Source organism: Lethenteron reissneri, chromosome 18, assembly GCF_015708825.2.
Source record: "Lethenteron reissneri isolate LAM-NWPU_2019-01 chromosome 18, ASM1570882v1, whole genome shotgun sequence".
Taxonomy (NCBI): domain Eukaryota; kingdom Metazoa; phylum Chordata; class Hyperoartia; order Petromyzontiformes; family Petromyzontidae; genus Lethenteron; species Lethenteron reissneri.
Genome location: NC_083796.1, coordinates 2,248,758 through 2,276,452, shown reverse-complemented (window position 1 = coordinate 2,276,452; position 27,695 = coordinate 2,248,758). Strand labels below are relative to the sequence as shown.

Here is a 27,695-nt window from a genome sequence, read left to right as displayed (position 1 = left end):
GGAGCTGGGGGGGGGGGGGTGCTGAGCGCGTGCTGATGCACAACGCGGACACGGCAGAAGCCTTCGGCAGGCTGGTTGGAGCAAGTCGTGTCTGTGAGCACACACCGCCGGCCGCCTTTGTCTCCCCAGTGCTCATAGTTTATGTACCTGCACTAGGCACTCGCTCACGCACACTGACAAAGATCCCCCGTATAGCCTGTAACAGACTGTTGGGGCAAGTGCTGTTAGCGGGCACCTATGAAGGTGCTCGCTAACGGCACACGAGGGGGTGGGTGGCCAACACCACGCCCGGCCGCCTTTGTTCTCTCCCCAGTGACAATGTTTACACATCGCACCAGGTACTCATTTGAGGCTGAGTCGACCTAGGGGAGGCCCTGGACCGGTTCAGATAATCTTCACTGAATTTGAACGTGAGCGGTAATTGCGCTAACCGCTACACTACCGCTCCCCATACACACTTACACACACATCACATGCTTTTACACGGTACACACAAAATCTATGCACACAGACAACAACACACGCACATCCATTAATGCACACAAACCCCTACTCACGCACTTGGCCGAGCAGGGCTTTGTTAGGTGCCTCCCTCCCACTGCCCTGATCCCCATCTCACCCTGATCCGCTCCATTGCCTGATCTTGATCCGCTCCGCATCCCTGGCTCAATTGCCTTCATCTTCCCTCCTTCTCTGCTCACCCACCGCCCCACTGATGATATAACTCCGGGCGTGTGCCCATCTGCCTGTCATTAACAATGCATCGTTGTGATTCTATCCACCTACGTAGGTAGTGTTATTCACACAGAGCTCGGGGCCCATGTCCATGACAGATGATGGAACGCTCTTCATTCCCGTCCAGTTGTCTCGGCATTTTCCTACCAGCTGATGCGTTTCCTTCCTCGTACGTATGTGCGTTGAACTTCTTTCGCGCCGTACGTAGCCAGCCGTGCCCTTCGGAGGTGCGGGGGAAGGACAGCAAACTAAATACAAAAAGCAGCTCTAAAGAAATGATTTTTCCATCTAGATTTAAAAGTGCATAGCTTCGGTGGCTTCCTAATATCGGAAGGAAGAGTGTTCCAGACCGGCCGCAGAAGCGCATCAGAAAGCGCGCGATGCGGTGACCATATTTGTTCGATGGCGAGCCAAAAGCCCCATTGTGAGAATGAGCCGGAAATGTTTTATCTGAAATAACGAACCCAAAATAACAACCCCGTGCATCCCAAACAAGCGCCCACCGATGAGGAAGCAGCTCCCTCGAGCGCACGTTCCTCTCGCTCAAAGCTTCGTCGCTCTTGTATATATGTGTATATTGAACTTCTTTTGCACCGTATGTAGCCAACCGTGCTAATCGGAGGTTGCGGGGCAAGGACAACAAACTAAACACAATGAAGTTCTAAAGCAATGAGTTTTCAATCTCGATTTAAAAGTGCGTGGCGCCAGTGGATTATAATATCGGAAGGAAGAGCGTTCCAGACGGCCGCATCGCGCGCCTAAACGTGCCGCGCGATGCGGTGGCCGTCTTTGTTCGATGGTGAGCCACATCCCGCTGCGAGGATGACCGGAGTTCATGTGATGGTTTGTATTCCTTGAGATCAGCAAGAAATTGTAAATCATTTGAAGCAAGCACTTTGTGTGTAATGAGTGCGACTTACATTTTCCATTGCCGGACCATATTCAGAATTTGTTCATCATATCTCTGACCCTCTGAGGATATGTCACTTATGATTGCCTACTATGATTTACACAACTATGATTATATCTCATGTATTGGGCAAAATATGGATGGTCTGGCTCCCATCAAATAAATGTGGAATTTCTACTGCTGGCTCAGGGCTGCCAATGTAGATTGGCACATTTCTATTTGAACTGACATTGATTCTACACATATACAGTACATGTGTTGTCTCCCCAATTTTATCTCAATTGTGCTATAGGCGTCATGGCACGACATGAAGAATCTAAACAAACGCATTGCCCCGTTTGTTTAGAGAACGGCCAGCAGAAGAGATATATGCAGAACTACTTCTATAATCCGTTAAAGTCACCTGCTTTTTTTTATACACACATGCACACCAGAAATTGTGCACTAACCCACATGTACTACCAAACACATTGTCAAATCAGTTATTTTAATTCACATACAGTAACTTGAAATCACCAAATTAACTTAATATATATTTTGATAACTGGCCTGAAACCATAAACTCGCCACCCCTGACGACCCAGTTTAATCACGGGTGGCTGAAACCTGGATTCGTACCCACGCTATACAACAACACCAGCGAAGTGTAACTGACTACTGAATCACGCCGTGTGTTTTGGCTATCCCCAATATTCACATGCCTAGAAAACCTCTGGATCACTGAAGCTTGGTGATTTTTGGAATATTTTTTTTCCACCATTTGCTAAGTGATTGAGGCATTGGCAGATTTCACGACAAAAAAAACGAATCAGACGGGAGAGAAACAGTCGGGGGTTCTGTGAGTTTAAAAACATTCGCCAAAAAGGAGCACGAAAAATAATGATGCGGTTTTAAAAATCACGACATCGATCTCTTAACACAAGGGCTCTCTGTGCTCTTGTGTTCACAAGTTATTCGGTGCGATGCCCCGTTTTATCCGCTGCGTTTTGTAATCCTTACGTAACCTTGGAGGCTAAGCGTTTTCTGTAAACATTGCATTTTGTCACCGCTCTGTCCTGCCGCTTACATTTCTACTTTTATTTGGTAAATAAACCCACTCCCCATCTTTTGCGAGTCATTGGCTTCTACATTTTTTTGTAATTTGGCCAAGTGCTGTTTACTTTGAGTGGAAACGATTTTAGTTTTTCAATACATAGCACAAATGAAAATTTTTATTTTACACTTTAACAAACAATGTATCCTGTTCATGACCAGCAATACTGCAGTAACTCTATTTTCGTGTACTTAAAATTCTATTTTTAAAAAAACTTCTATACGTGCATCGCTGTGAATGCGCCTTACCCCAACAACTCTTGCAAGCCACGCGGGTTTAACCTGGTTAGTAATTGGATGGGAGATTGTCTGGGAATGTCTGGTGTTGTCGGCTCGTGTTGTGCCGTTAGTTAGCACCTATTCATGCCAGAACAGGGCACGAGTGATGGTGTGGACAGCACCTCAGCCAGCCACCTTCATCTCCCCACAGTGCCGATGTTTACACAACACTAGATAGTCAAAGACAAAGATCCCCCGTATAGTCTGTAGCAGACTGTTGGGGCAAGTGCTGTTAGCGAGTACCTATGAAGGCCGGCACGGCACACGAGGGGGGTGGGTGGCCAGCACTACGTCCGGCCGCCTTTGTCTCCCCAGTGGCGATGTTTTTACGCACCGCAACAGGTACTCATTTGAGGTTGAGTCGACCTGGGGAGGCCCAGGAACGGTTCAGATAATCGTGACCGATGATTGTGGCCGTGAGGGGGAATTCAAACGGGCAGCCGGTCTCGTAGCGGAGCACACTAACAACTGCGCCACCACTCCCCTTAATAATACATATGCACATACAAACATAGATGCAAACGCAGATGCAAACACAAACGTACAATTATATCCTCATCGGAGGACAAACCAAGGATGTCCTTTCAAGAGATGACACACAGAAGTTAGGGCTTCTTTGGAAATGTGCTGTTGGTCTGTCTCTCTCAATGGACATTGACCCAGCCTCAGCCTGTCACTTTCCCTCACTCGCTGTCTTGCGATGGTTTGGTATCACGCTGTAAACGACAGACACAGCAATATCTCTGGGTGGGGAGATACCGCCATGTTCGGCAGCGGAACACACAGGTTCAGGGAACAAATGCAAATGAGACACCGCCTTGACACGCCATGGCTATCAGGGATGATAGACTACCGTTGAGACGCACGGCGTGGTGGCAGCCAAAGGCGAGATTGCGAGAACAAGCGAGGTGCAGGAACGCAATGATTCCACGGCATTGCATTGCAAGCGGGAGACGGCCACTTGGTAGGGAGGCCTTCATCCATCAGTGGATAGATCATGGCATGTTGATGATGACTGAGTGGACTTGATTTACCCTGCCCTAACGAAAACAGCCCCAGCTTTCTCCCGACTTGACTGCTGCCCCAACCCGAGCAACGCGGCCGTCTTTCCAAGGCATTTCCGTCTTCTTGGATGCGATCAACATTTTCCACTTCTGCTGCTGCTGCCGCCGCCGCCGCTGCTGCGTCCGCTGCGCTCCCCCGTGGGCGATTAGCATGCGTGTGGTCTTGCAGCGGCGGGCGGCAGGGGCATGCTGGATCCGTCACCGTCCACGAACAGACATGACCTCCATCGCTTAATTGGCCCGGGGACACAGAGCGCTGCGTTCGGTTATTCGCTTGCGCCTACGCGATGCCTGTGGTCGTTGGTGCCGGCGTCTGGATTTTCTTCCTGAGTAATTTGTAATCATGTATCCACGGGAACCCATTTATGGTGTAATACTGTAAGACAAAAATCGTGGTTTGTAGCCACCTCAAATGAGTACCGTCGTCGTGAACCATGGTTTATCCACTGCTGGATGTCCATGGGGAGAAACGGGCGCCACGGTGGTGAGATATTAACTACCTCACCTGGTATATAGGTCATGGGTTCGACCCCGATGCTGGTGCCTGTATATTTAGAGTTTGCATGTTCTCCCCGTGGTCGAGTGGATTTTTCTCCGGGTCCTCCGATTTTCCTCTCCACATTTAGAAACATGCGTTTCTAAATGTGTATTTGGCTGCTATACATTTTCACGTGAAAAACCACTTCCTTGAGCGATCATTTGTGGCCAGGTCGCTTCTGAAAAAGAGCTATACAGCTCAGTGGGCCTTAACTGGTAAAATAAAAAATATATATTTTCAAGGGGAAGGCCCTCCCATGCTGCCGCCATCCCTTACTGTCCATCTCACACTGGGCTATGAACCCCATTATTAAAGTTTGTAATTCCTGGCCATGGTTAACATCATTGTAACAGGTGGCATTTGAGCACATCCTGGGCCAGACCCCTTTACCAAATGGTGCTGACGAGCGTGGTAAAGTATGGTAAAACAACCCTCACCACTGACACGCTGAGAAAACCTTCATCCAGCAGCATATTGACAAAAGGCGTGGTTAATGAGTGCTATTTTTGTTTGAATTGTTTCATTAGGTCATAGAGCTCGTCTTGGACAACTGCCGCTCCAACGACGGGAAGATTGAGGGGCTGACGGATGCCTTCTCTGCTCTGGAGTACCTGAGCATGATCAGCGTCGGCCTCACCAGTCTCGCCAATCTGCCCAAGCTGCCCAAGCTGAAGAAGGTGAGAAGTGCTATCATTATTCTTATACCCCTTTTCGTACTGGCACGTGCGAGCCGAGCGAGTGCAGGGCCCTCGTGGTACGGGTGGTTTTTCCACTGGCAATTTACTGTGCCTTGCTGGAACCAAACCGTGCTACACTGGCCTCACACCTGAACCTGGATCCGGGCCTAGCAGGGGGTGCAAGGGCAGCTCGTTCATCACGTGTGAGATTCAGATAGTTGCAACACAAGCGGATCTTTAATCATGTCATCGAAATGCGTATAAACTCCTTCACTGCGCGTGAAATTGGTGACATGGTTCAGCTTCTGCAGTGGGAAAAAAACAGACCTGGTATTCTTAGGTTTTTTCGGTAAAGTCACGTAGGTGAAAAATTAAAATTAATAAAAGTAAAATAAAATAAAAATCACGACGTTTCGGAGGCAACACAAGCTTCCGTCTTCAGATGGAACCGTCAAAGCCGCGACAGCTGTATCAAGTATAGCCAACATGTTCATGGAAAAGTTTGAATCAGACGCCATCCAGACATCCACCCTGCGTCCTTCCCTGTGGAAGAGGTATGTGGATGACACTTTCGTCATCTGGCCATATGGCCTCCCAGCATTGAACCACTTCTTGGACCACATCAATTCCAGACACCCATCCATCAGATTCACCATGGAAGTGGAGAAAGATGGTAAACTACCATTCTTGGATATTCTGTTTGAGAGGAGACCTGACGGATCCTTGGGACATTCTGTCTTCAGGAAAGCCACCCACACAGATTCCTACTTGAAACCGGATTCCCACCACCACCCATCTCAAAAGAATTCTCTCATCAAAATGCTATACCACAAAGCCCATGGCATTTCTGACCAACACCACCTGGCCGGTGAATTAAGACATGTACATCGGGCCCTCAGGATGAACGGATACTCTGACCGCACCATCCGCCAAGCTGTTTCTCCCACCATACAGAAACAGCCACATGAAACTCCAACCAAAACTATCACGTTACCATACATAGCAGGCGTGACCAAAAAGATCTCCAAAATTCTAAACAAACATAAGATCCAAGTCCGATTCAGTACAGTGCATAAAATCCGTGATTTGATTCCATCTGTGAAGGATGTCGTTCCTGACTTACAGTATCCTGGTGTCTACAAACTGAGTTGCAGTTGTGGTCATTGCTACATTGGAGAAACGAAACGTCATGTTTCTGATCATGTCCGCGAGCACAAGTCAGATCTGAAACATGGCAGAACTGATTCTTCGTCCGTTACCGATCATTGCTACAACTCTGTGGGCTCTCATGAAATTGTCTTTTCCGAGACCAAGGTGCTCTGCAAACCTCCTGGCTACCATCAAAGGTTTGTACACGAAGCCATACAAATATACAAACACAGACATAATTTCAACCGTGATGATGGTTACAAACTGAGTAATCATTGGAAAGATGTGATTAACCATGCAAAAAATATTTAACTACACTTATTTGGACCATCTTATTTGACAGACAACTATTACAGGTTATTGATAGACAGCCAGTTTTGTTTTACCAGGTTTAGTTTTTTCTTTCTTTTTTCACACTTTTGTTATGTAGGCTAGGCGTAGTCACAACCGCACCTCTCCATAACAAAGGCTCAGTCTTTTGTTATGCAGTCTATTCTTAGTCTTAAGCCTCACCTTACCATATTAATAAAAAGTGTGTCGTACTTGGCCCTTCCCCTCTTCAACCATTATATATACGGAGTGGTAGCTCTTGTAATCTCTCATTTACTTGATACAGCTATCGTGGCTGTGACGGTTCCACCTGAAGACGGAAGCTTGTGTTGCCTCCGAAACGTCGTGATTTTTATTTTATTTTACTTTTATTAATTTTTTACCTACGTGACTTTACCGAAAACAACCTAAGAATATGAATCCTTGCAGTCACGAAAGCTTCAAATCTAGAACAGACCTGGTGTCTCCTGAGCCACGCTGACTTGGTGGAGGTTAACAGAGGCTTAGCCACCCTCAAACCTGCACACCGGCTTCAAATCAAACACAGCCGATACAGGGACAACCTCTCAAAGCCAGACTCGGCAAGAGAGCTGAAGGTGTCCACTTAGCAAAACACGTATAAGACGGGGTCAATTCATGAACGTTGCGATTTAACTCAGACAGCCGATGTCCAAAAATGAGACAGTGCAAGGTTAGCATTTGTTTGTGCAGCAAGCCCTGAATGGGTTTTAACTTATTTGTGTCTCATCAACAGGGTGTGTGGCCTGTTTAACGAATGTTGCTGGGCTGCCTGATGTGATAGGCGTCGCATTAGATGCACATATAACTTCGTCCTGTTTTGCTTAGGCCTGTTTTATATTAGGCCTCTTTAGCTTAGACCTGTTTTAGCGTAGGCCTGTTTTAGCTTAAGCCTGTTTAGCGTAGGCTTGAGTCTAGGCCTGTTTTATCTTCAGTATGTTTATCTTGGGCCTGTCTTAGCTTAGGTCTTTTTTTACGGCCATTTAGGTTTCTTTTGGCCGGAATTGATGGCGTGAACAATTTTTATTGCGTTGATGATGATGATGTTGACGACTACGATGACGATTGCTTTCATGTTACACAGCTGGAGTTGAGCGACAACAGGATTTCCGGAGGTTTGGAGGTACTTGCCGAGAAAGCGCCGAAGCTCACCAGCCTGCACCTCAGCGGCAACAAAATCAAAGACCTCGGCACATTAGAACCCCTGGTGAGCAGCACTGGCAGTTGTGTGGCATCGCAACTACATAAGTGTCAATCTTGATTTGAAGCTTTCGTGACTGATGGAATCCATACTCTTTGGTTATTTTGGTAAAGTCACGTAGGTAGAAAAATAACACAGGTAGGAACAACAGTTCCACACTGCCCACCAGGGATTATTTGTCTGTCTGTCGTGCATAGCCACGCCCTCGATTTGTATTTCAAAGAGCGCTTCGGGCGGGCTCAGCACCACGTGACGCGCCGCCCCACGTAGCTTGCGCCGCGTGACACGGATCGCACGAATGCGCCGTCCAACCAAGTTCCTACCTGCCCACTCCGAAGGAACGTGTTAGATCACTATTATTATAATAGATCACTAATATTATTTTTCTACCTACGTGACTTTACCGAAAGAACTAAAGAGTATACATAAGTGTAATTTAATTTTGGCCAGGACTTTGTAGGTTATGATAAAGTGAAAACTGAGACAGCATTTCAAAGCTCTCACAAGCGAAGGTATTTAATAAAAATATATATATATTTAGAGAAATTACAAAAAAACTTGTTTGTACATTTTACAAAGAAAGTAGCAAGATATAAATAAGAAGATAAATAAGGTGATTTTGTAGTACTTTAATAACCAATGGAAACGATTTTACACGTAGTCTTTCACGACCAATATTATGAATTATAATTGGTTTCTTTTAGTTTACCAAGCAAAATGTTCAGATTCCAAAGAACACAGGATGAGATGTTATATTGTACAAATTCCTGTCTGCTGAAACAGCAAATCAATTGGCATATTTTCCCAAGTGACAAATTCATTTTATTTGATCTATCGGGTAGTGGATGGTTATAGTAAAAATAAGGCATAACATACACTATGATCTTAAAAATAATTACGAATCAATGGAAATTACCTACAGGAAATTATGAAATATGAGCAAAACAAGCCCATGTACACGACAAGTTTGTTAAACAATATAAATAGTTGTTAGAGGGAAACACTTGGAGTAGAGTCTGTTCTCCTAGAACGCCGCGTTATGGAAAATTTGCGTTATAAAAGTAACATACTGTATAGGGTAAAGCACAGTTGGTGATAACGCGCGAGATGCGTACGCAGACTGAACAAAGACTGAGGCACGTGGTAGCATCTAGAAGCATCCAGCAGCATCCCATAGCCTTGTGCGATGCTACGCTGAGGCAGCCGTACAACCGCTTATCCCTACACGTGCGACGTAGTTCTGTTCACTGAATCGCGTTATATCCAATTCGCATCCGTGTTATAAAAAAATGTGTTCCCTAATACGGTCATCGCGTTATATCCAATTCGCGTAATGAAAACACGCGTTGTAGGAGAACAATCCGCGTATATATTTGTATTCTTAGGGCAATGATTGAAAGTGGATTGTAGAAAATGTGCCTCATTCTCGTAACGTCAACAGGGGATATAAGCTTAGTAGTGCGCACTTTTAGACAGTCGAGACGGTTGATATGCAGTTGAGAGAGAGACAGTGAAATTGTTACTGAAAGGTAATGTTTGATGTTGCATTCAGAGTTTAATAAAGACTTCAATTGTGTAATCACCACTCAATTACTGTTATATATATTTATCTTGACAAGACCACCCTGAGTGCAATCACCTTAAACTACTTAATTAGCAAGATGCCGAGGCAGAAATAATAATAGACAACAGGATGAAAATTATTAAATTAAGAGGACAGCAAGACCAGAATGGAGCGCTTATGGAAACATCGCATTTAATAATGAAGAGCAACGCGTCTAAAGAATTCAGTTTTACAGTCAGTGCGTTATCGACTGCCACAACGTACGGATCGTAAACACGGACCGATGGACGTACACAAAGGAGTGTGGGGAGATGCATGCTGCTGCAAATTACTCCCACGAGGCGCAAAGAGGTAACACGTGGATTGGGGAACAATCATGAATTCCAGACTTTGCGTTGCTTACAGTGGGATTGGACATGGACAGGGCACAAGAAAGGATGATGATCAATGGACTAGACTGGTTAAGGAATCTCAGCCAAACGAGACAAGAGTTGGGAGATTAAAATAAATGTCTAAATTGAAGAAAACCCAGGTAACGTGATCCATACCTTTGCACTTGTCAGAAACAGCAAGACTTCTTCACGATTCTGGCTAAAATCGCCTGATGAGGCTGGTTGTAATCACCAGAGAAACGTCACAGTACTCAAACTGTCAGTATTGCTGGTTTACTCTCCAACATACCGGTGTGCTGAAAAAGTAATTAATTGGCATGTTTATGCGACAAACCTTACTCATTGGCTGCGTCGGGTGGTGGTGCATTAACGACACATTTATGATCTTGATTTGAAACTTTCGTGACTGCAAGAATCAATACTCTCTGGTTCTTTCGGTAAAGTCACGTAGGTAGAAAAAATTATAAAAGAACACGACGTTTCGTTCACAACACAAGCGTCCGTCATCAGGTGATCATTCTTTCTCACCTGTGACGGACGCTTGTGTTGCGACCGAAACGTAGTGTTCTTTTTATTATTTATTATATTTACGTGACTTTACCAAAAGAACCAGAGACGCATTTATGTATTCATAGCATCCACTGGGTAAACTTGACGAGGATAAAAGTGACCGTGGAGGACAAATCTTAACGGAGTTTGCGCTTCGTTCACGCGATGGCAGTTTCACAAAGATTTGTTTACCGGTTTGATGTTAACTACCTTGCGTGGTATGGTGAAGTACAGTTAAACAGCCCCCATGGCAGGCGCCGCAGTGGTGAGATGTTAACAACCCTGCCTGGAATAAAGGAGGTCGTGGGTTCGATCCCAATCCCGACCCTGACGCCTTTATATTTCGAGTTTAAATGTTTCTCTCTCCCTGGTGGTCGCATGCATTTTTCTCTGGGTCCTCCGGTTTTTCCCTCCACATTTAGAATCAAAACGATGCGTTTAGAGTTGTTGGCTACTCAAAATTTCCACACAATAAGCCACTTCTAGAATTTGTAAGTTCTTCGCTCCAATGGCTTCCTAATATAGGAAGGAAGGGCGTTCCAGACGGCCGCAGAAGTGCTTTCTTAAAGCGCGCGATGCGGTGACCGTCTTTGTTCGATGACCAGCCAAAATCCGCTGCGACGATAACTGGAGTTTGCGCGATGGTAATGTCTACGCGCGTCTCACTCACGCATTACTACACACTAGGGTTTGCCACGTCATTATTTTTCACGATACAATTATTAGAATTATGAGCAATGTAAAGAATAAACAAATACGAAGGCCGGGTCGGTGCAGTGGAGCTATCATCTGTGGCCAGGCCGCTACTGAAAAAGAGCTGCGTAGCTCAGTGGGGGCCTTACCTGGTAAAGATAAATAAATGAAAAATTTAACCCGTAAAAACTAAGTTTTTCACTATAAATCCTTTATATGCGTGGCGGCTAGAGTCCTCTCGTCCTCTGGCTTGAGATGGCTGCCACCTATGGGTCAGATGATTGCCTGGCACCATTAAGCAATTGGTAATTAAATATAAAAAAAAATTCCTAAAAAGTGTACAATTTTGGAAATGTTTTTTTCACGAAAATCAATTGTCACGCACAACGAGTCTGTGTGCAAAATGTCAGCTCGATTGGATCACGGGGAGTGGGTTAAAAAACGACCGAAAGATTTGCACGGTCGTAAGCGCGCAACCAAGCAAGCAAGTGAACTTAATATAAAGGATTTAAAAATAGTAAATATATAGTGAGCTGCCCTTGTGGTTCGATGGCTGCGAGCAGAAAAAGCTGGAGCTGCTCAAGAGCCTCGACCTGTACAACTGCGAGGTGACACGGCACGAGGATTACCGCGAGAAGCTCTTCCAGATCCTGCCCACACTCACCTACCTTGATGGCCTCGACCAGGAGGAGCAGGAGGCCCCCGAGTCGGACGGTGAGTGTTCGACACCGGACTGTGTTAGCGTGAGCCGAACGGTTTGACAGTTAACTAGACCGGGTTAGAGTGAGGTGAGAGGTCAGGGTTCATCACTAGACTATCTTAAAGTTTGGCATGTAATTTGTCAATTCAATTATTAAAATTTATTCCGATGTCCAATGTATAGTCATCATTTATTTACATAAAATGTCACTATTTGTGAATGATAAATTTTGACACTCATACATTGAAAAGTGATTCGCAATTGATAAAACTTACATGCAAATATGGTGCTATTGTTGCAGTCGTTCTAATGGAGCGAATAAAACTGTACATGCGAGGCAGAAAAACATTAGAAACAATACAAAAGGGATAATAAAAAAATGTTCCCCCGAAAAATAATTAATTATTGAGTCAAATCGTGACTCTGAATCCTACTAATTCTAGAAGTTGCTGGAATTAGTGAATCATTACACGCTTAGTAACGGTGGGGTGGAAGGTCAAAGTTCATCCCCAGCCTGGGTTAAAGTGGTGTTAGAGGTGAGGGTTCATACCCAGGCTGGGATGAAGTGAGGTTAGAGATCAGGGTTCATCCCCAGCCTGGATTAAAGTGAGATAAAGGGTCAGAGTTCATCCCCAGCCTGGGTTAAAGTGAGGTTAGATGTCAGGGTTCATCACTAGGCTGGGATAAAGTGAGGTTAGAGGTCAGGGTTTTTCCCCATCATGCGTTAGAGTGGGGTTAGAGGTCAGAGTTCATCACGAGGCTGAACCAAGTGAGCCAATGTGTTTGGTGACACACTCCCATTGTGTCGGCGAGTGTGAAAGGAGTTCCGATGTTGTTTGCCATTAGGGGAAGAAGATGAGGAAGAGTATGAAGATGAAGACCCACCGTCGGAGGAGGAGGAAGACGAGGTGAGTGTGGGAAGTGCCTGACAGGTGTGGTAGTGGATTTGTGGTTTATTTTTTGGCCGATTTTATGTCGGTTTCTCACGTGTCCCGCGTCTTCCCTGCAGGACGAGGATGCAATAAAGGAGGAGGAGGATCAGGAGGAGGAAGACGAGGGTGCGTATGTTCATCTCTCCCCCGTGATGAAAAAAAAGAGTTTTACAATAATCCTTTGTCGGCCGAGTGACGCATGCTTGAGATGCAGCAGCTTGGAGGCAAGGGTCGGAGGATCGTACAGATTTGTGAAATGGCCAAACCACCTAGGATATGAGACAACTGGGAGATGAAGTTGGTTCATGAACCCACCTGTAGATATTTTGTTGTTATCATCACATGTGCATTGTGCGTTTTCTCTCGGTATTTCTCCTGAAATCAAGACATTCCTTAAAAACAAATTGGCCAAACATCCCAGTGTAGCATATGAGAGGGGGGAGGTAGCAGAGTGCATGGAGGAGAGTAGAGTGACATGAGAGAGGGGAAGTAGGAAAGTGTGTGGAAGGGAATGGAGTGAGCTGAGAGGTGAGAGCCATGGGTAAGAGGGATGCCGTCGTTAACGTCCAACCCAAATGACGTGCGTGGTTCCTGTTTGTCCAGACGACGACCCCGACAGCAAAGGAGAGAAGAGGAAACGAGAGCCGGACGATGACGGCGATGAAGACGACGACGACGAGTGACGCGGCATCGCGCCGTGAACTCGCGACGGTGCAGCGGTCAGGTGCTCTAGCAGGGGTGGGGGTGCTAGTAGAGGTTAGCGGGGGGGGGGGGTGGTCGGGAGGGGCAGTTAACGGGGAGGTAGGGTGGGTGGTTGAAGACCTGGTGGGCATTAAGGGGCGGGGGGGGGTTTGCGCTCGCTGCCGCGTACTTGTAGAACTTCGGGGGTTGTACCACGCGCGCACGTTCCATGCTCGCCGCTCCCACGAACGCGCGACGCAGGCTGCGACAACGGTAGAGGCGTGGAGGCGTTTGGTCCCCGCGCTGTGGCCGTGACGTCGTTTGGCCGGGAGTCTGATGCTGGCATACGGGGAGGCGCGGGCTTTCATTTCAGTCCGGTTACCGTCCCTGTCGCCAGCCCGGAAACTTATTCCCACATCCGGCAAACCGCATCCAGTTTACCTCTCATTTTGGCTGTGACGACTAGTCACGTGTCTGCTTTATTTAGTCTACCAGCACATCAACCTAATTTAGGTCAGGGCCTCTCTCTTGCTGTCGCCAACGACGCAAAGAAAATATTCACTGAGAAAATTAACCCCTGGGGAGGACGGATTTGCAAAGGTTAGGGTTTTGGAGAGATCGGTGCGAGTCCGGGACGGCTCGGACGATATCGCGATGTCCCGTAGCAGAAAGCGTATACCGCTAAATTATCGGAGAAACATGAAAAGGGAAGCTTCTGAGAAGCTTGACAAGGGAATACGCAAACCAAAACAACAAGTTTGCGCTTTCATTTCAGATGCTGTTAAACTGGAGCAGTTTAGAACTATTCCTATATATATAAAACTGTCGATTCACCTCTGAAACCCCTTTATGTTCTGCTCCCACAATGCACCGCGCATCTTGACAAAACTCCTCTTGTCTGCTCCCACCATGCATTGTGCACCATCAAGTAGATTCTCACTGCAGTCACCACAGCGGTGGCATCGCTAGAGCACGTTAACTGCAACGGTCCTTAACGTCACGTTCAAGTCTTTTTTTCACAAACAGAACTTCAAACTCAGGTCAGACAGCCAGAGATTCAAAACCTGGGCACGCATTTACAAAGAATGCAAAGAACCATTTGTTTTTTTTGGGATTTGTTTTCCTTTTTAAGGCCTACACACAGCCATCGAGTTTATGGACCCCGCATCACCCCCCTACCTCCCGATTAGCATGATTCACTACGTACGGTGTGGAAGAAGTTCAGCATACACGTGCACACATACATCTGCAGCAGGGCCCACAGATACGTGGGGCCAAGGCACCGGGCTATGACAAATGGGGGGCAGGGGGGTGAGTGAAGCAGACAAGGGTCCCCCATTTCATCCCTCGCACCAGGGCCCCGTACCAACCGTGCATACGCCGCTGGCCACGCAGGTCCTGCCCTGTCTATCTGGCGCCTCTCCCTGTCCCGTCCCGTGAAAGGCAGACGCCGACGGATTCTCTCTGAGTTTTCCCTTTGAGGGCGGTCGACGTCACGTAAATCACGGCGGCTGGCCGGTGCTCAATCTGACGTCGAGAAACCTCGTTTGGGGTCCGGGCCGATGGGTAACTTTTTGTCCACCCCTTACCAAACGCCAAAGTGTCGTTTGCATGGGGCCCCGGTGGAGGGAAAAAAAGGACCCACACCCCTATCCCTACTCCCCCCCCCCCTTCTTAGCACCACCCGTGGCCCTACCGGTGCACGTTGCACACTCGACTGTTACACCACTGCAGCTTGTGGATAGATCTAAGCTGACGACGACTAGCGACGTCACTGCATAGATGCCGTCGTGAAACGCAGGGCAGCGACGTCAGTGGCATCGCGAGTCGTGTTGAGACAACCGCCGGTCAATGTAAAGACTTATATATATATTTTTGTTCTGCTCGTTAACAGATCCTCAAAAAGCAAGTCAGCAACCCGAGACGAGACGACAGCCCCCGGGCGCGTTGTGGGTGCTGCCAAGCATGGGTCGGAAAGGGGCATTGCTGGATTGATGATGTCACGGAGAATTGTAATTTTTTGAGAAATTACTCCCCTGTGCGTCGACGCAACAAATCTGGCCGGGTCGGAGGGCGCGGGCTCATAGTAAGAAGTTAAATTATATCAAATCTCAGTTTGGGGAATTTGGATCAGCCCATCGTCCTTCTGGGTGGGGGCTGATCAAATGCTTACCACTTGGTAGTGAGGTCAGCAGTGGTTGTCCAATGTGCTTAACTCACCCCAAACATAGGAATGTGGAATTTCCATCACTGGATCGAAGTTGTAAAAAATGATGAGCGCCTCCCCACGATTATTCTAACCGATCGAAGGCAATTCGTCTTGCAAATTATGTTGGAACGCAGAGGTAAAAAAAAAACACTAAACAAACAATGATAAGTCAAAGTTTTCATCTAAGGAATTTACTTTTTATTTATACAAGATAAAAACGTCAAACAGATGTGATTTGCATGTGTAGGGGTAATTTCTTTTGCTCGTTATGTTTAAGTGTAAAGCTGGGAAGATTAGTTAACGGCAAAATGTACGCAACGTTCCGTGAATGTCTTACAACCTCCTGAACCCGATAGTGGAATTATCCGTTTCTCATTTTAGCTTTGTGTGCTGTGGAAGCCGTTTAGTACTTAGGATTTCAGAGTCTGTTGACCAATAACGTACCGTGCCAGACTGCTTGGGCGCCACCTCCTCAAATGGGTCTCTCCCTGCTCTGCGATTGGGCGTCACGGGTCAGGCTATTAAACGTCTACCGGTTTTGGCGGGGACAATCCCCAATGGTTTCAGAAAAGGCTGTTCCCCAGTGTCCCCTCCGGATCTTTTGTGAAAACTCGGAATCCTAATGCACGACTCCTGAAACAGTCAAAGGGCAGGGCGCTACCTCAGCAGTCGGTTGAGGGGGTGGGGGTGTGGGGGTAGGCGAAGGCTTCCGTATGGTGAGCGAGGCCACTGCCAAGAGACCTTTCACCGTGTGGTTGGGGCTGGTGGCTGAGCACACGTGGCGGACAGAGGGAGGGGGGATGTCCCGGTTGAGCCTCCCGGAGAAATGGTCGCGTTTTGGTGCGAGAGCGGTGCGAACGGGGACGCTTTGTGATGCCACCCCAATCAGTTTGGCGAGTGTGACCGTCTGTCCTTAGTTGTGATGTTACATGTTTATTGCTCCACCGGCATAAAAACGGAACATGTACATGAATGTGGTGTGTGCCGAGTTAGTGCGTAGGTGTTAGCTCGACCACTGTGAATATCTTAAAAATGTTATAAACTGTTGGATTTCCCTAGCACTCACGTTTGTATTGGTTCTTGTATGTTTGCCCCTTAAAATTAAGCCATTCACTCTCTGTATGCTTCAGTCTTGAATGTCCACAGACTGCTTTAATACACATTTTATAATTCATAACCTGCGTGAGCATCCATCGCTCTACGTAAGTATTCCATAAGAATGTGTAAACCCCTTTTAACAATCTGCCGTGTTTGGCCCTCCCTATGTATATTTGTATTTGACCAGGCAAGCCCCACTGAGCTGCATAGAAGTGACCTGGCCAGAAATCACAGCTCAACGAAGTGGCTCATCGTTTGGAAATTTAGAGCAGAAAAAAACTCTAAACGCGTGGTGATGTTAATTCTAAATGTGGAGGGGAAAAACCGGAGGACCCGGAGAAAAATCCACGCTCCCACGGGCAGAGAGACATGCAAACTCCAAATATACAACAAGTTGTCAGGGTCGGGATCGAACCCACGTCCTGTATACAAGGCAGGATTGTTAACATTTCGCCACCGTGGTGCCTGTCATGGTGGTTGTTTAACCATACTTCACCATATTTCAGACGCCACCGATGTTAGTCATTGACGGGCATCGAATTCAACTTTTCAGTTCATGCTGCATGCTGGGCTAACCCCAGAACCATCTGTGACACCACGGGGTCAACACAGAGGTGATGCGTACACGGTCACTCGTAACGTTCACGTAGGGCAGAAAATTACGTTAATAGAATCCGAAATAAACCTAAACATGATTACGTTATGTATTGCGATCCTTTCCTAACTCCCATCTCAGAAAGGTTTGGGGAGGGAAGGGGACAAGGGTGAGAGGATGAGAGGAGATTTAGGGGTGCGACCAAGTTAACGGGCAGGCTTCATGGAGCATGGAAGCGTGGAACCTGGGTGCTGACACCGATTTTCAGCCAGAACCTGGGTCGTTTTTGGGCCAGCACAGCCCAGTTGCTGGTGACCATGGTTACAAAGCGTTGTCCTTTGACCTCTGGTTCTTGTGTCTGATCTAACTGGTGTATCGTGCACTCACAATGGAGTTCGTTTCGGGAAAAGGGGACGACTTGCGGTGACATCAAGGCAGCTCCAATCCAATAGGTCCGTCCGACTCTCCCAAATAAATACCAGAACCGTGCTGATCGGAGGTGCGGGCTAATCGGAGGTGCGAAAATACTGTATAAAACCTCATCACCCCGAAGGAAAAACAAACTCCAAGGAAAAAAAATAGACAAAAGGAGGAAACAATGCAGATAAACACACATAAACAACAACCCCAACGCCATATTGCAATGGCGGACAAAGCAGAGGCTTCCTACCCCCATCTCCCACCGGTTTACCAACCCCTAGTGACCAGCGTGGTGAAGTTTGACCAACGGTCATCTCGCAGTGTATTGACTCAATGGCTAAAAATGTAATCGAATCAAATGGGCGACTTGTCTTTTGCATGTCCAGCGCAACAACCATCACACCCTAGCCGCATCCCACTGTGCCTTTAGCCGTGCTGTTTTTCCACCAAACTTGTTTACAAAAAAAAAAAACTCAACCGGTATTTGATTTTTCTTTACCACTGAGGAGGGAAAAGCTTGAGATCGTGGCTGTCCGGCCATGTTTATACAAACTGCAGGAAGCGCGCTCTCTGGGTGATCACCCAGCAACAAAAATAAAGATTCCTGAACTTCCTTTAATTTACGAGAACTCGTTTGCTTCAGTGTGGGCTTTCACCTGGCCGTGTTTGAGGGTTACCGATAGCGTCACAAGTTCTCCGTTGTATGTTTTTTTGGGGTAGTGCCTGCCACGGTTGCAAGATGTCAACTACCTCGCCTGGTATACAGGAGGTTGTCGGTTCAATCTCGACCCTGACGCCTGCTGTATATTTGGAGTTTGTATGTGTCTCCCTCTCCCCGTAGTCGCCGTAGTCGCGTGGATTCTTCTCTGGGTCCTCCGGTTTCTCCCCTCATTTAGAATCAACATCACGCGTTTAAGAGTATGTGGTTGCTATAAATGTCCACATGATAAGCCACTTCGTTGAGCAATCATTTGTGATTGCCAGGTCACTTCTGAAAAAGAGCCAGACAGCATAGTCGGGCATTTTACCTGGTAATATTAAAAAAATTGTTCATAGTTTTTAGTTAAATTGTCGAGTTCGATGTCCGAAGTGCAGACGCGGCAAGAACGGTTAAAAAACAGAGAGAAGCGTATAACACAGCCACGCAAACCCACACACCGGGTGGTGTGGCGTCATACGTTTTGTGTTGGAAAGTACATCGATAATGAATGAGAAAGTGCGCCAGCCCAAATAAATTATTGAGTGACGTTTTCAGAGGTGAGCACGCTTGCCAAACTGTCCGCATCTTCCCCTCGTATCATTCCGATGGGGTTGGAAACCTGGTAGATGGAAAGGTTGATTGAATATGGTTAAAATTAATGTGATTAAATGTAGATTTGAAGTTTTCGTGACTGTGTGGTGCCACAACGACGGGGCCGCTCTGCCGAACCAGGGAGCCGCCCGGCTTCCCCCACCGCACTGCCCCCCATCACCCGCCCCACATAAGCACACACCCGCACGCATTTCCCCCCCCCATAGAGCTGGAAGGGAAGGTCACCTGATCGACCGGTTTTTATCCGAGAGACCCTTATCGGGATTAATTCTCACGGTTTCCGGCGATCAGGGAATTGGATGACCCCCCCGTGCTACGTGGCACCGCGGCGCCGCGGCCGGCCTTAATATTGTGTGGTCGCGGCGTGGGGCATTCGGCCACCGCGGTTGAGGCGCATTTTCCCCCCCCACACACACTCCCACGGGTCGACGGGGCAAGCAGGGGAGGCACGGGACAGCATGAATAGCGGGGTCACAGGGGCTGTTGCGCATAGTCATGGGGGGTTGGGATAATTGCGCTGGAGCGCGCAGGCCCCATTGTTAGGAAGGGTAAGGGAGTAATTAGGATGTACGCCGCCAACGTCGCTCACTGATTAGCATATCAACAGCGCCCGGGGAACCGCCGTGCACGGGCTTGGGGTGCACGAGCCCATTGTTCAGCGCAGCATCCCCTTTGAGGTAGGGAGGATAAATAGAAGAGCGGAGAGGGGAAATCGCCCCTTCTCTCCAGGCCAGCGGACCAGCAGGAGTTCCAGCCAGCGACCCGGACGTCCGTGCGACGCATCGAGGTACGCTGTTAGCGCAGAGAGCAGCGAACCTCCGCGGGCACCAAACAGTGAGTGGGGAGGTAAAGTAGGGTATCGTAGCAGATAAATCGGGAATAGGTATAGAGGTATCAGCGTAGGCCAGCCTCGTCGACTCACTGATTTGACATCAATTCGCAGGTAGCATATAATAAATCATTAATAGCGAAGCGTGGTCTCGCGTGATCTTGTCGTGCAGAGTGTCGCGTGGGGAGCTGCGTGTGTGTGCGTGCGCCCACCCCGGGTGCGATACAGGTGCGCGATCATAACGTGAGTGGAGTTGGAGTGCGCGGAGCGGCGTGTGTGTGGGAGTGCTCATACGTTCGTTACGTGTCGGATACGGATGCGCATTGGTAACGTGCCGCACAGGGCTATAGGCGGGCACACGCTCGCAGTATACGAGAGCTGTACGTAGCGGTGTAAAGAGGGGGAGTGTGGCGTTTGATTGATGATGCTGTGCGCGTGTATGCTCGCAGCGTGGGAGCGCGGCGCGAGACTGTAACAGTGGGGGCGTCGCGTTCGAATGCCGGCGAAACCGTAGCGGGTAATAGGGAGGTGGGGTAACCTAAACGGAATAGGGGATGCAGGCGGGAGAGACCCCGGGGGCCAGCGGCCCCCACATATTGGTGTCAGAAACGGGACGATCCCCCGCACCCCCAAGGGAAAGAGGCCCCCCAACCCAGGTTAAAATCAAATGCACATTTACGGGCAAAGGAATTCCATCATGGAAATCGTTTGCCCGCAGCATCAGGGGGGCTAAAAAGGTTAATGGGTGGTCGGATGAGGAGGCGTTGCAGCAGTTAGAGATACATTTAGATGGACGGGCAGCCGACTTTGTGGAAGCTTTGCCCGCAAGCGCACAAACTCAGTGGGAAAAATTAATGTGCGAACTCGAACGGCGCTTCGGCGCCTATGACGAGGAGGAGGCGCAGTCGGCCTTAGAGGCACGCCGCCGTCAGCCCGGCGAGGATCTGCGAGATTACGCCGAGGACGTACGCATGTTGACCCAGCTCGCGTACCCGGAGCACGAGGCGAAAGTAATTGAGAGCCTCGCCGCCGGGAAGGTCCAGCGATATTTGGCACGCACCCCGTGGTGGCAGCCAAATATAGACGGTGCACGCCTCTCCTTTAACACACTTGTCGAGCGCGCGCGCAAATGCGAGAAGCTCTCTGGTGAGCGCGCGCAGCCTCGAGGGAGGGGACGAGAGTGCGCCGTAGCAAGCCTACTCTCCGACGAGGAGGAAGAGCCCGCCATCGCAGTAAGGGGACGGGCAAGGGAGCCCCAGAGACCCAGCGAGACGACCCCGGGGTGGGTAGCCGGGTTACAGGCCGGCATGGGAGATATGATAACCCAAGTAGGTGAAAGGGTAACCCACGTAGGTGAGAATATGACCAAGCTGCAATCCTCCGTTGAGACCATCCGATCCGAGATGGGGGAACTAGACTCCACGGTAGGAGGGCTAACTGGAAGGATAGCGCTTCTAGAAGCAGAATATGAGCAGCAGCGCACTGGGGGAGGAGGGAGTGGGCAGAGAGCCCACTACGGAGCCGCCACCCCTCCCCGGGCGTGTTATGTGTGCGATCGGCGAGGGCATCTCAGGAGGGACTGCCCTCAGGTCGCCCGAGCTAGACAAGAGCTAAGGTCAAACACTAAGGCCCCCCTAGAGAGGGGACCACCGGGGGGTGAAATCGACGTAGCCCCGACACAAACAAGCTGTGAGAATAATGGCGAGCGAGTGATCTCCACACAGGTTCCAGCAACAACGCCCACAGAAACGGTGACTCCTGGCGACTGGCTACGGGAGCTGGTGGCGGGGATCACGGGGGCCACGTCGCTGGTGGAAGGGGAGGTAAACGGAGTGCGTACCCGAATCCTGCTGGACACGGGGGCGGTGGCCTCGCTCGTGAGCGCAGCGCACTGCAGCGCGATCGGGGTCGACGTGCGTCACCTGCAGGCCCCGGACCGCGCGCTGCACACTGCGAGCGGAGCCGGAATGGGGCTGCTGGGGAAAGCCACCCTAGAGGTCCGCATAGGCAGCCAGGTGTGCACGCAGGAGTTCTACGTGTCGAGTGCGTTGTGTCACGAGTGTATCGCAGGCACCGACCTCCTAGAACGGTTGGGACTCAACGTGCAACCCCGCCAGCGATGCGCCACCATGGAGAGCAACGGCGAGCGGATACCGTTCCTGGGACGAGAACCAACGCGCCGCCGCTTTGCACCTGTGGTCGCTATCCTGGCGACGGCAGTCACCATCGGCCCGCTCACCGAGATGCTGGTGCCGGTGGCAACATCCCCCACCGACCCCGCGCTCCGACCATCAGGGGAGGTAATGCTAACTCCTCACCCGGAGTTGGCAAAACGGTATGGGGTTGTGGGATCCGCCACGTTGGTAAACGCAGATGGGGACCGATTGTTTATGCGGATGTTTAACCCCCACAATACCCCCGCGATACTGCGACGGCGCACCCCGATAGCCACAGTACACCCCCTGCACGCACGCCACTCTAACGACTCGGTGTTCGCACTCTGGGCTGAGGACCCCGGTCGTCCTGAGGGTGAGCAGGACCTGGCCTGGCGAGTCGGCCCGACTCCCCGAGCCGAGGTCGTTCCCCTGCTCGACGCGTTACATGTACCATGGGCGGACTTACCTAAGGGAGAGGCCGATCGGCTGCGCGAGTTACTGCGGGAGTATGCCGACGTGTTCAGCGAACACGACTCGGACGTGGGTCGGACCGACCTTGTTAAGCATCAAATTGACACCGGTGCAGCCCGACCCATCAAACTCCCTGCGTACCGAGTGGGCGCACCCGAACGCGCCCAAATCAAAGAGGCAGTTGGGGACATGCTTCGCGATAACATAATTCAGCCCTCGGCGAGCCCCTGGTCAGCCCCGGTGGTACTAGTAACGAAAAAGGATGGGTCAACCCGGTTCTGCGTCGATTACCGTAAACTAAACGCAGTCACGCTCGGCGATGCCTTCCCCATACCTCGCATCGACGACACCTTCGACAGTCTCGCAGGAGCGCGGTATTTTTCCACCCTCGATCTGGCATCCGGTTACTGGCAGGTGGAGATGACGGAGGAGGATCGGCCAAAAACAGCATTCACCACCCCGATGGGCCTGTTTGAGTTTCGCGTGTTGCCGTTCGGACTCACTAACGCGCCCGCGACGTTCCAGCGGTTGATGGAGTTGGTGATGCGGGGCTTGCAGTGGGAACAGTGCCTGATTTACTTGGACGATGTGATAGTGTTCAGTAGATCTTTGTCTGAGCATTGGTCCAGGCTTCGAGAGGTGTTCCAGCGACTGCGAGCGGCTCATCTCAAGCTCAAGCCACGTAAGTGTTACATCGCACAACGCGAGGTGGGGTACCTCGGGCATCGCGTCAGCGAGGCAGGCGTGCGCACCGATCCGGAGAAGGTACGCGCCGTAGTGGAGTGGCCACGGCCAAGGAATCTGACGGAGATCAGATCATTTTTGGGGCTCGCCACCTATTATCGTCGATTTGTAAAGGGATTCAGCGAGATTGCACGCCCCCTCACCCAACTCACCTCCCCTAAGCACCCCTACCAGTGGACGGGGGCCTGCCAGACGGCCTTCACCACTCTCAAAGACCACCTCACCCACGCCCCCACCCTCGCTTTCCCCGATTTTACCACTGATTTTATTTTGGACACCGACGCCTGCAGCAGCGGGCTGGGCGCGGTGTTGTCACAGGTACAGGATGGGACGGAACGAGTCATCGCGTACGCCAGCCGGACCTTGAGTGGGGCCGAGCTGAACTATTGCGTGACCCGCCAAGAGTTGTACGCCGTGATTTTCGCATGCAAACAGTTCCGGCCGTATTTGTACGGCAGGAGATGTCGCGTACGCACTGACCATTATGCTCTGCAGTTTCTTCTTACATTCAAGGAGCCGCGGGGGCAGATGGCCCGGTGGTTGGCGCAGTTGCAGGAGTACAACCTGCAAATCGAGTATCGGGCTGGCCGGACGCATGCAAACGCGGACGCCTTGTCGAGGCGACCCACGGTGTACGCCGAGACGAGGGTGGAGGAGGCCTGCCCGTGTTTCACGGGGGGACGCTGCCCGCGGGCAACGGACCCCCGAGAGGCCGCGGCCACTGACCCCCCCCCAGCGAGAGAGAGTGCAGTGTGCGCCACAGAAACCCTCACAGGTGGCACTGAGGATCCCGTCGACCGCCCGGCAAGCGCGGGACCCGCGGCTCGGGACCCGATCGGACGGATCCAGGAGGACGTCGGCTGCGCCTTCCCGGGCCTAAACGACGAGCAGCTGAGACAGACCCAGCAGCGAGATCCGGATCTGGCGGCAGTGGAGGCGGCACTGCGGGAGGAAAAGAGCGCCCTACCAGGACCCTGGAGCGGTTTGTATGCCCGGTTGTGTGTGCGGAACGGAGTGGTACGGGAGTTAACCGAGGCCGGCCAGCCGGGGTGCATCTGTGTTCCTGCCCAGGTGCGACCCCAGCTGCTACGGCTGGTGCATGACCACCCACTCGGGGGCCACGATGGGGAACGACGCACTCGAGAGACCCTGCGTCGCCAGTATCTCTGGCCCAAATTGGCACAAGATGTGGCCGCCTGGGTGCAGGGCTGCCGGGCCTGTCAGCAGTGTGGGCAAAAGCCGGCGAGGTACCAGGTACCCCTGAGGCCGTTCCGAGTCAGTCGGACGAATCAGTTGGTCGGAATCGATCTGCAGGGGCCCTTTCCACGATCCCACCGGGGCAACCGATATATTCTCGTAGCGGTGGAATACTTCACCCGCTACCCCGTGGCGGTGGCTATCCCGGATAAAACAGCCCTCGTAGTGGCCCGGGCCTTCGTGGAAAACTACGTACTTAAGTGCGGGATCCCCGAACGAGTCATTACCGACCAGGGTAGTGAATTCGAGGCCGAACTATTTCAGGCGCTGTGCCGAGAGTTCGGGATCCAGAAGGACCGAACCACGGCGTATCACCCCCAGGCGAACGGGATGGTAGAGAGGATGAACCAGACTCTGGCCGGGAAGCTTAAACGCATGGCGGCCGCGAATCAACAGGACTGGGACGAACACCTTCCCTATGCCCTGTTCGCCTACACCACCGCCGTTCACACCTCTACAGGACAGACCCCGTTCCTAATGATGTTTGGTCGCGAGTCTCGCCTGCCCGCAGATCTGCTGTTCGGTGTTCCTCCGCCGCAACGGGAGGAAGGGAGCCACCCCGTGGAGCACTTGCTGGAGACCCTGCGAGGGGCCAGGGGCCGAGCCTACCCGCACGGAGAGGCCGCGCACCAGCGGCAAGAGCAGGGCGCCCGACCCCGTATGGAGCCCCCCTTCTACACTGCGGGCTCCGAGGTGTGGCTGTACACTCCCCGCGTCGGTGCCGGACAGGTGGGGAAGCTGACCACCTACTGGCGAGGACCCTGGATTGTGAGACGGCAGATCTCACCATGGACGGTGCTGATTCAGGGAGGAGAGAGGGGCCGGGAGATGGTGGTCAACATCCGCCGACTGAAGCCGTGGCGAGCAGCCCCCGAGGGGGGGAGCCCCGCCGTCCAAGTACCCCGAAACCCCGGGGTCCCCCCACCCCCCGTGCCCGGGGGCCTCGCGCAGTACATGGGCCCCACGGAGCCCCGGGCTCCGAGGGGCCCCGGGCGGGGCCGGGGGCGACGAGGACGGCGACCCTTAAACCCCACCGCCTCTGAGTTTGTTCCCCAGCCCGCAGGTGCCAGAGGCCGAGGGGAGCCGTTGGAATGGAGGAGGAGACCACCGCCGGAGCCCCAGGAGACGGAGCCGCCACCCCCGAGGCCAGCCACAAGGGCCGGGCGAATCCCGCGGACCCCGCGGCGATACCTCGTGGGGGCAACCCAGGCGAGGTGCTCCAGTCAACCCGGGACGGGGACTGGCACCCCGGGGGGCTATGTGGTGCCACAACGACGGGGCCGCTCTGCCGAACCAGGGAGCCGCCCGGCTTCCCCCACCGCACTGCCCCCCATCACCCGCCCCACATAAGCACACACCCGCACGCATTTCCCCCCCCCATAGAGCTGGAAGGGAAGGTCACCTGATCGACCGGTTTTTATCCGAGAGACCCTTATCGGGATTAATTCTCACGGTTTCCGGCGATCAGGGAATTGGATGACCCCCCCGTGCTACGTGGCACCGCGGCGCCGCGGCCGGCCCTAATATGGTGTGGTCGCGGCGTGGGGCATTCGGCCACCGCGGTTGAGGCGCATTTTCCCCCCCACACACACTCCCACGGGTCGACGGGGCCAGCAGGGGAGGCACGGGACAGCATGAATAGCGGGGTCACAGGGGCTGTTGCGCATAGTCATGGGGGGTTGGGATAATTGCGCTGGAGCGCGCAGGCCCCATTGTTAGGAAGGGTAAGGGAGTAATTAGGATGTACGCCGCCAACGTCGCTCACTGATTAGCATATCAACAGCGCCCGGGGAACCGCCGTGCACGGGCTTGGGGTGCACGAGCCCATTGTTCAGCGCAGCATCCCCTTTGAGGTAGGGAGGATAAATAGAAGAGCGGAGAGGGGAAATCGCCCCTTCTCTCCAGGCCAGCGGACCAGCAGGAGTTCCAGCCAGCGACCCGGACGTCCGTGCGACGCATCGAGGTACGCTGTTAGCGCAGAGAGCAGCGAACCTCCGCGGGCACCAAACAGTGAGTGGGGAGGTAAAGTAGGGTATCGTAGCAGATAAATCGGGAATAGGTATAGAGGTATCAGCGTAGGCCAGCCTCGTCGACTCACTGATTTGACATCAATTCGCAGGTAGCATATAATAAATCATTAATAGCGAAGCGTGGTCTCGCGTGATCTTGTCGTGCAGAGTGTCGCGTGGGGAGCTGCGTGTGTGTGCGTGCGCCCACCCCGGGTGCGATACAGGTGCGCGATCATAACGTGAGTGGAGTTGGAGTGCGCGGAGCGGCGTGTGTGTGGGAGTGCTCATACGTTCGTTACGTGTCGGATACGGATGCGCATTGGTAACGTGCCGCACAGGGCTATAGGCGGGCACACGCTCGCAGTATACGAGAGCTGTACGTAGCGGTGTAAAGAGGGGGAGTGTGGCGTTTGATTGATGATGCTGTGCGCGTGTATGCTCGCAGCGTGGGAGCGCGGCGCGAGACTGTAACAGTGGGGGCGTCGCGTTCGAATGCCGGCGAAACCGTAGCGGGTAATAGGGAGGTGGGGTAACCTAAACGGAATAGGGGATGCAGGCGGGAGGGACCCCGGGGGCCAGCGGCCCCCACAACTGCAAGGATCCATACTCTTTGGTTCTTTTGGTAAAGTCACGTAGGTGAAAGAACCAAAGAGTATGTGATTAAATGTGTTAATATTCAAACGTGATGGATAGATTCAATCTCACAGATTGAACCAGGCAGATTGAATGTGATGGCCAAGCAAGCGTGCAATGTCGAATCAGTGCTGGAACGTGGTTGGAAGCGTTGGATCCATGTTGGCCCAACGTTCAATGTTTACCGGGACACTAAAAACCTTGGACTCGTCGAACTAATATGGGGGAACCCTGGTCTGGCTAGCTGAACACTCCGGCTAGCCGCGAATGTATTAAAAATCTACATAAAACAACAACAATGCCGTGTACCGCACATGTATATATATATAAACAGCATATAATGGTATAAATAAAGTCGTGTGTGAAGTGTATGGGCATGTTTTTTGTACTGACCAACAGATTAACGGTGGACTCTATACCATAACGCTAGTTGCTCCGTCAGTCCCCACCACGACCCA

The 27,695-nt window shown here is 51.1% G+C and overlaps 1 protein-coding gene across 2 annotated transcripts in view; it reads left to right on the top strand.

Moving 5' to 3' along the window:
• Window positions 1–20,110, top strand: part of LOC133343689 (acidic leucine-rich nuclear phosphoprotein 32 family member A-like) — a 31,933-nt gene extending 11,823 nt beyond the window's left edge. The window contains exons 2-8 of one of the 2 annotated variants that reach the window (XM_061553428.1): window positions 5,146–5,295; window positions 7,877–7,999; window positions 11,755–11,905; window positions 12,738–12,799; window positions 12,901–12,949; window positions 13,427–13,542; window positions 15,399–20,110. In XM_061553428.1, the coding sequence (XP_061409412.1) occupies window positions 5,146–5,295; window positions 7,877–7,999; window positions 11,755–11,905; window positions 12,738–12,799; window positions 12,901–12,949; window positions 13,427–13,506 (615 nt within the window). In that variant the 3' untranslated portion in view covers window positions 13,507–13,542; window positions 15,399–20,110. Of the gene's footprint in view, window positions 1–5,145; window positions 5,296–7,876; window positions 8,000–11,754; window positions 11,906–12,737; window positions 12,800–12,900; window positions 12,950–13,426; window positions 13,548–15,398 lie in introns of both variants that reach the window. The other variant, XM_061553427.1, reaches the window with a different exon arrangement.
• The last annotated feature ends 7,585 nt before the right edge of the window (window positions 20,111–27,695 follow it).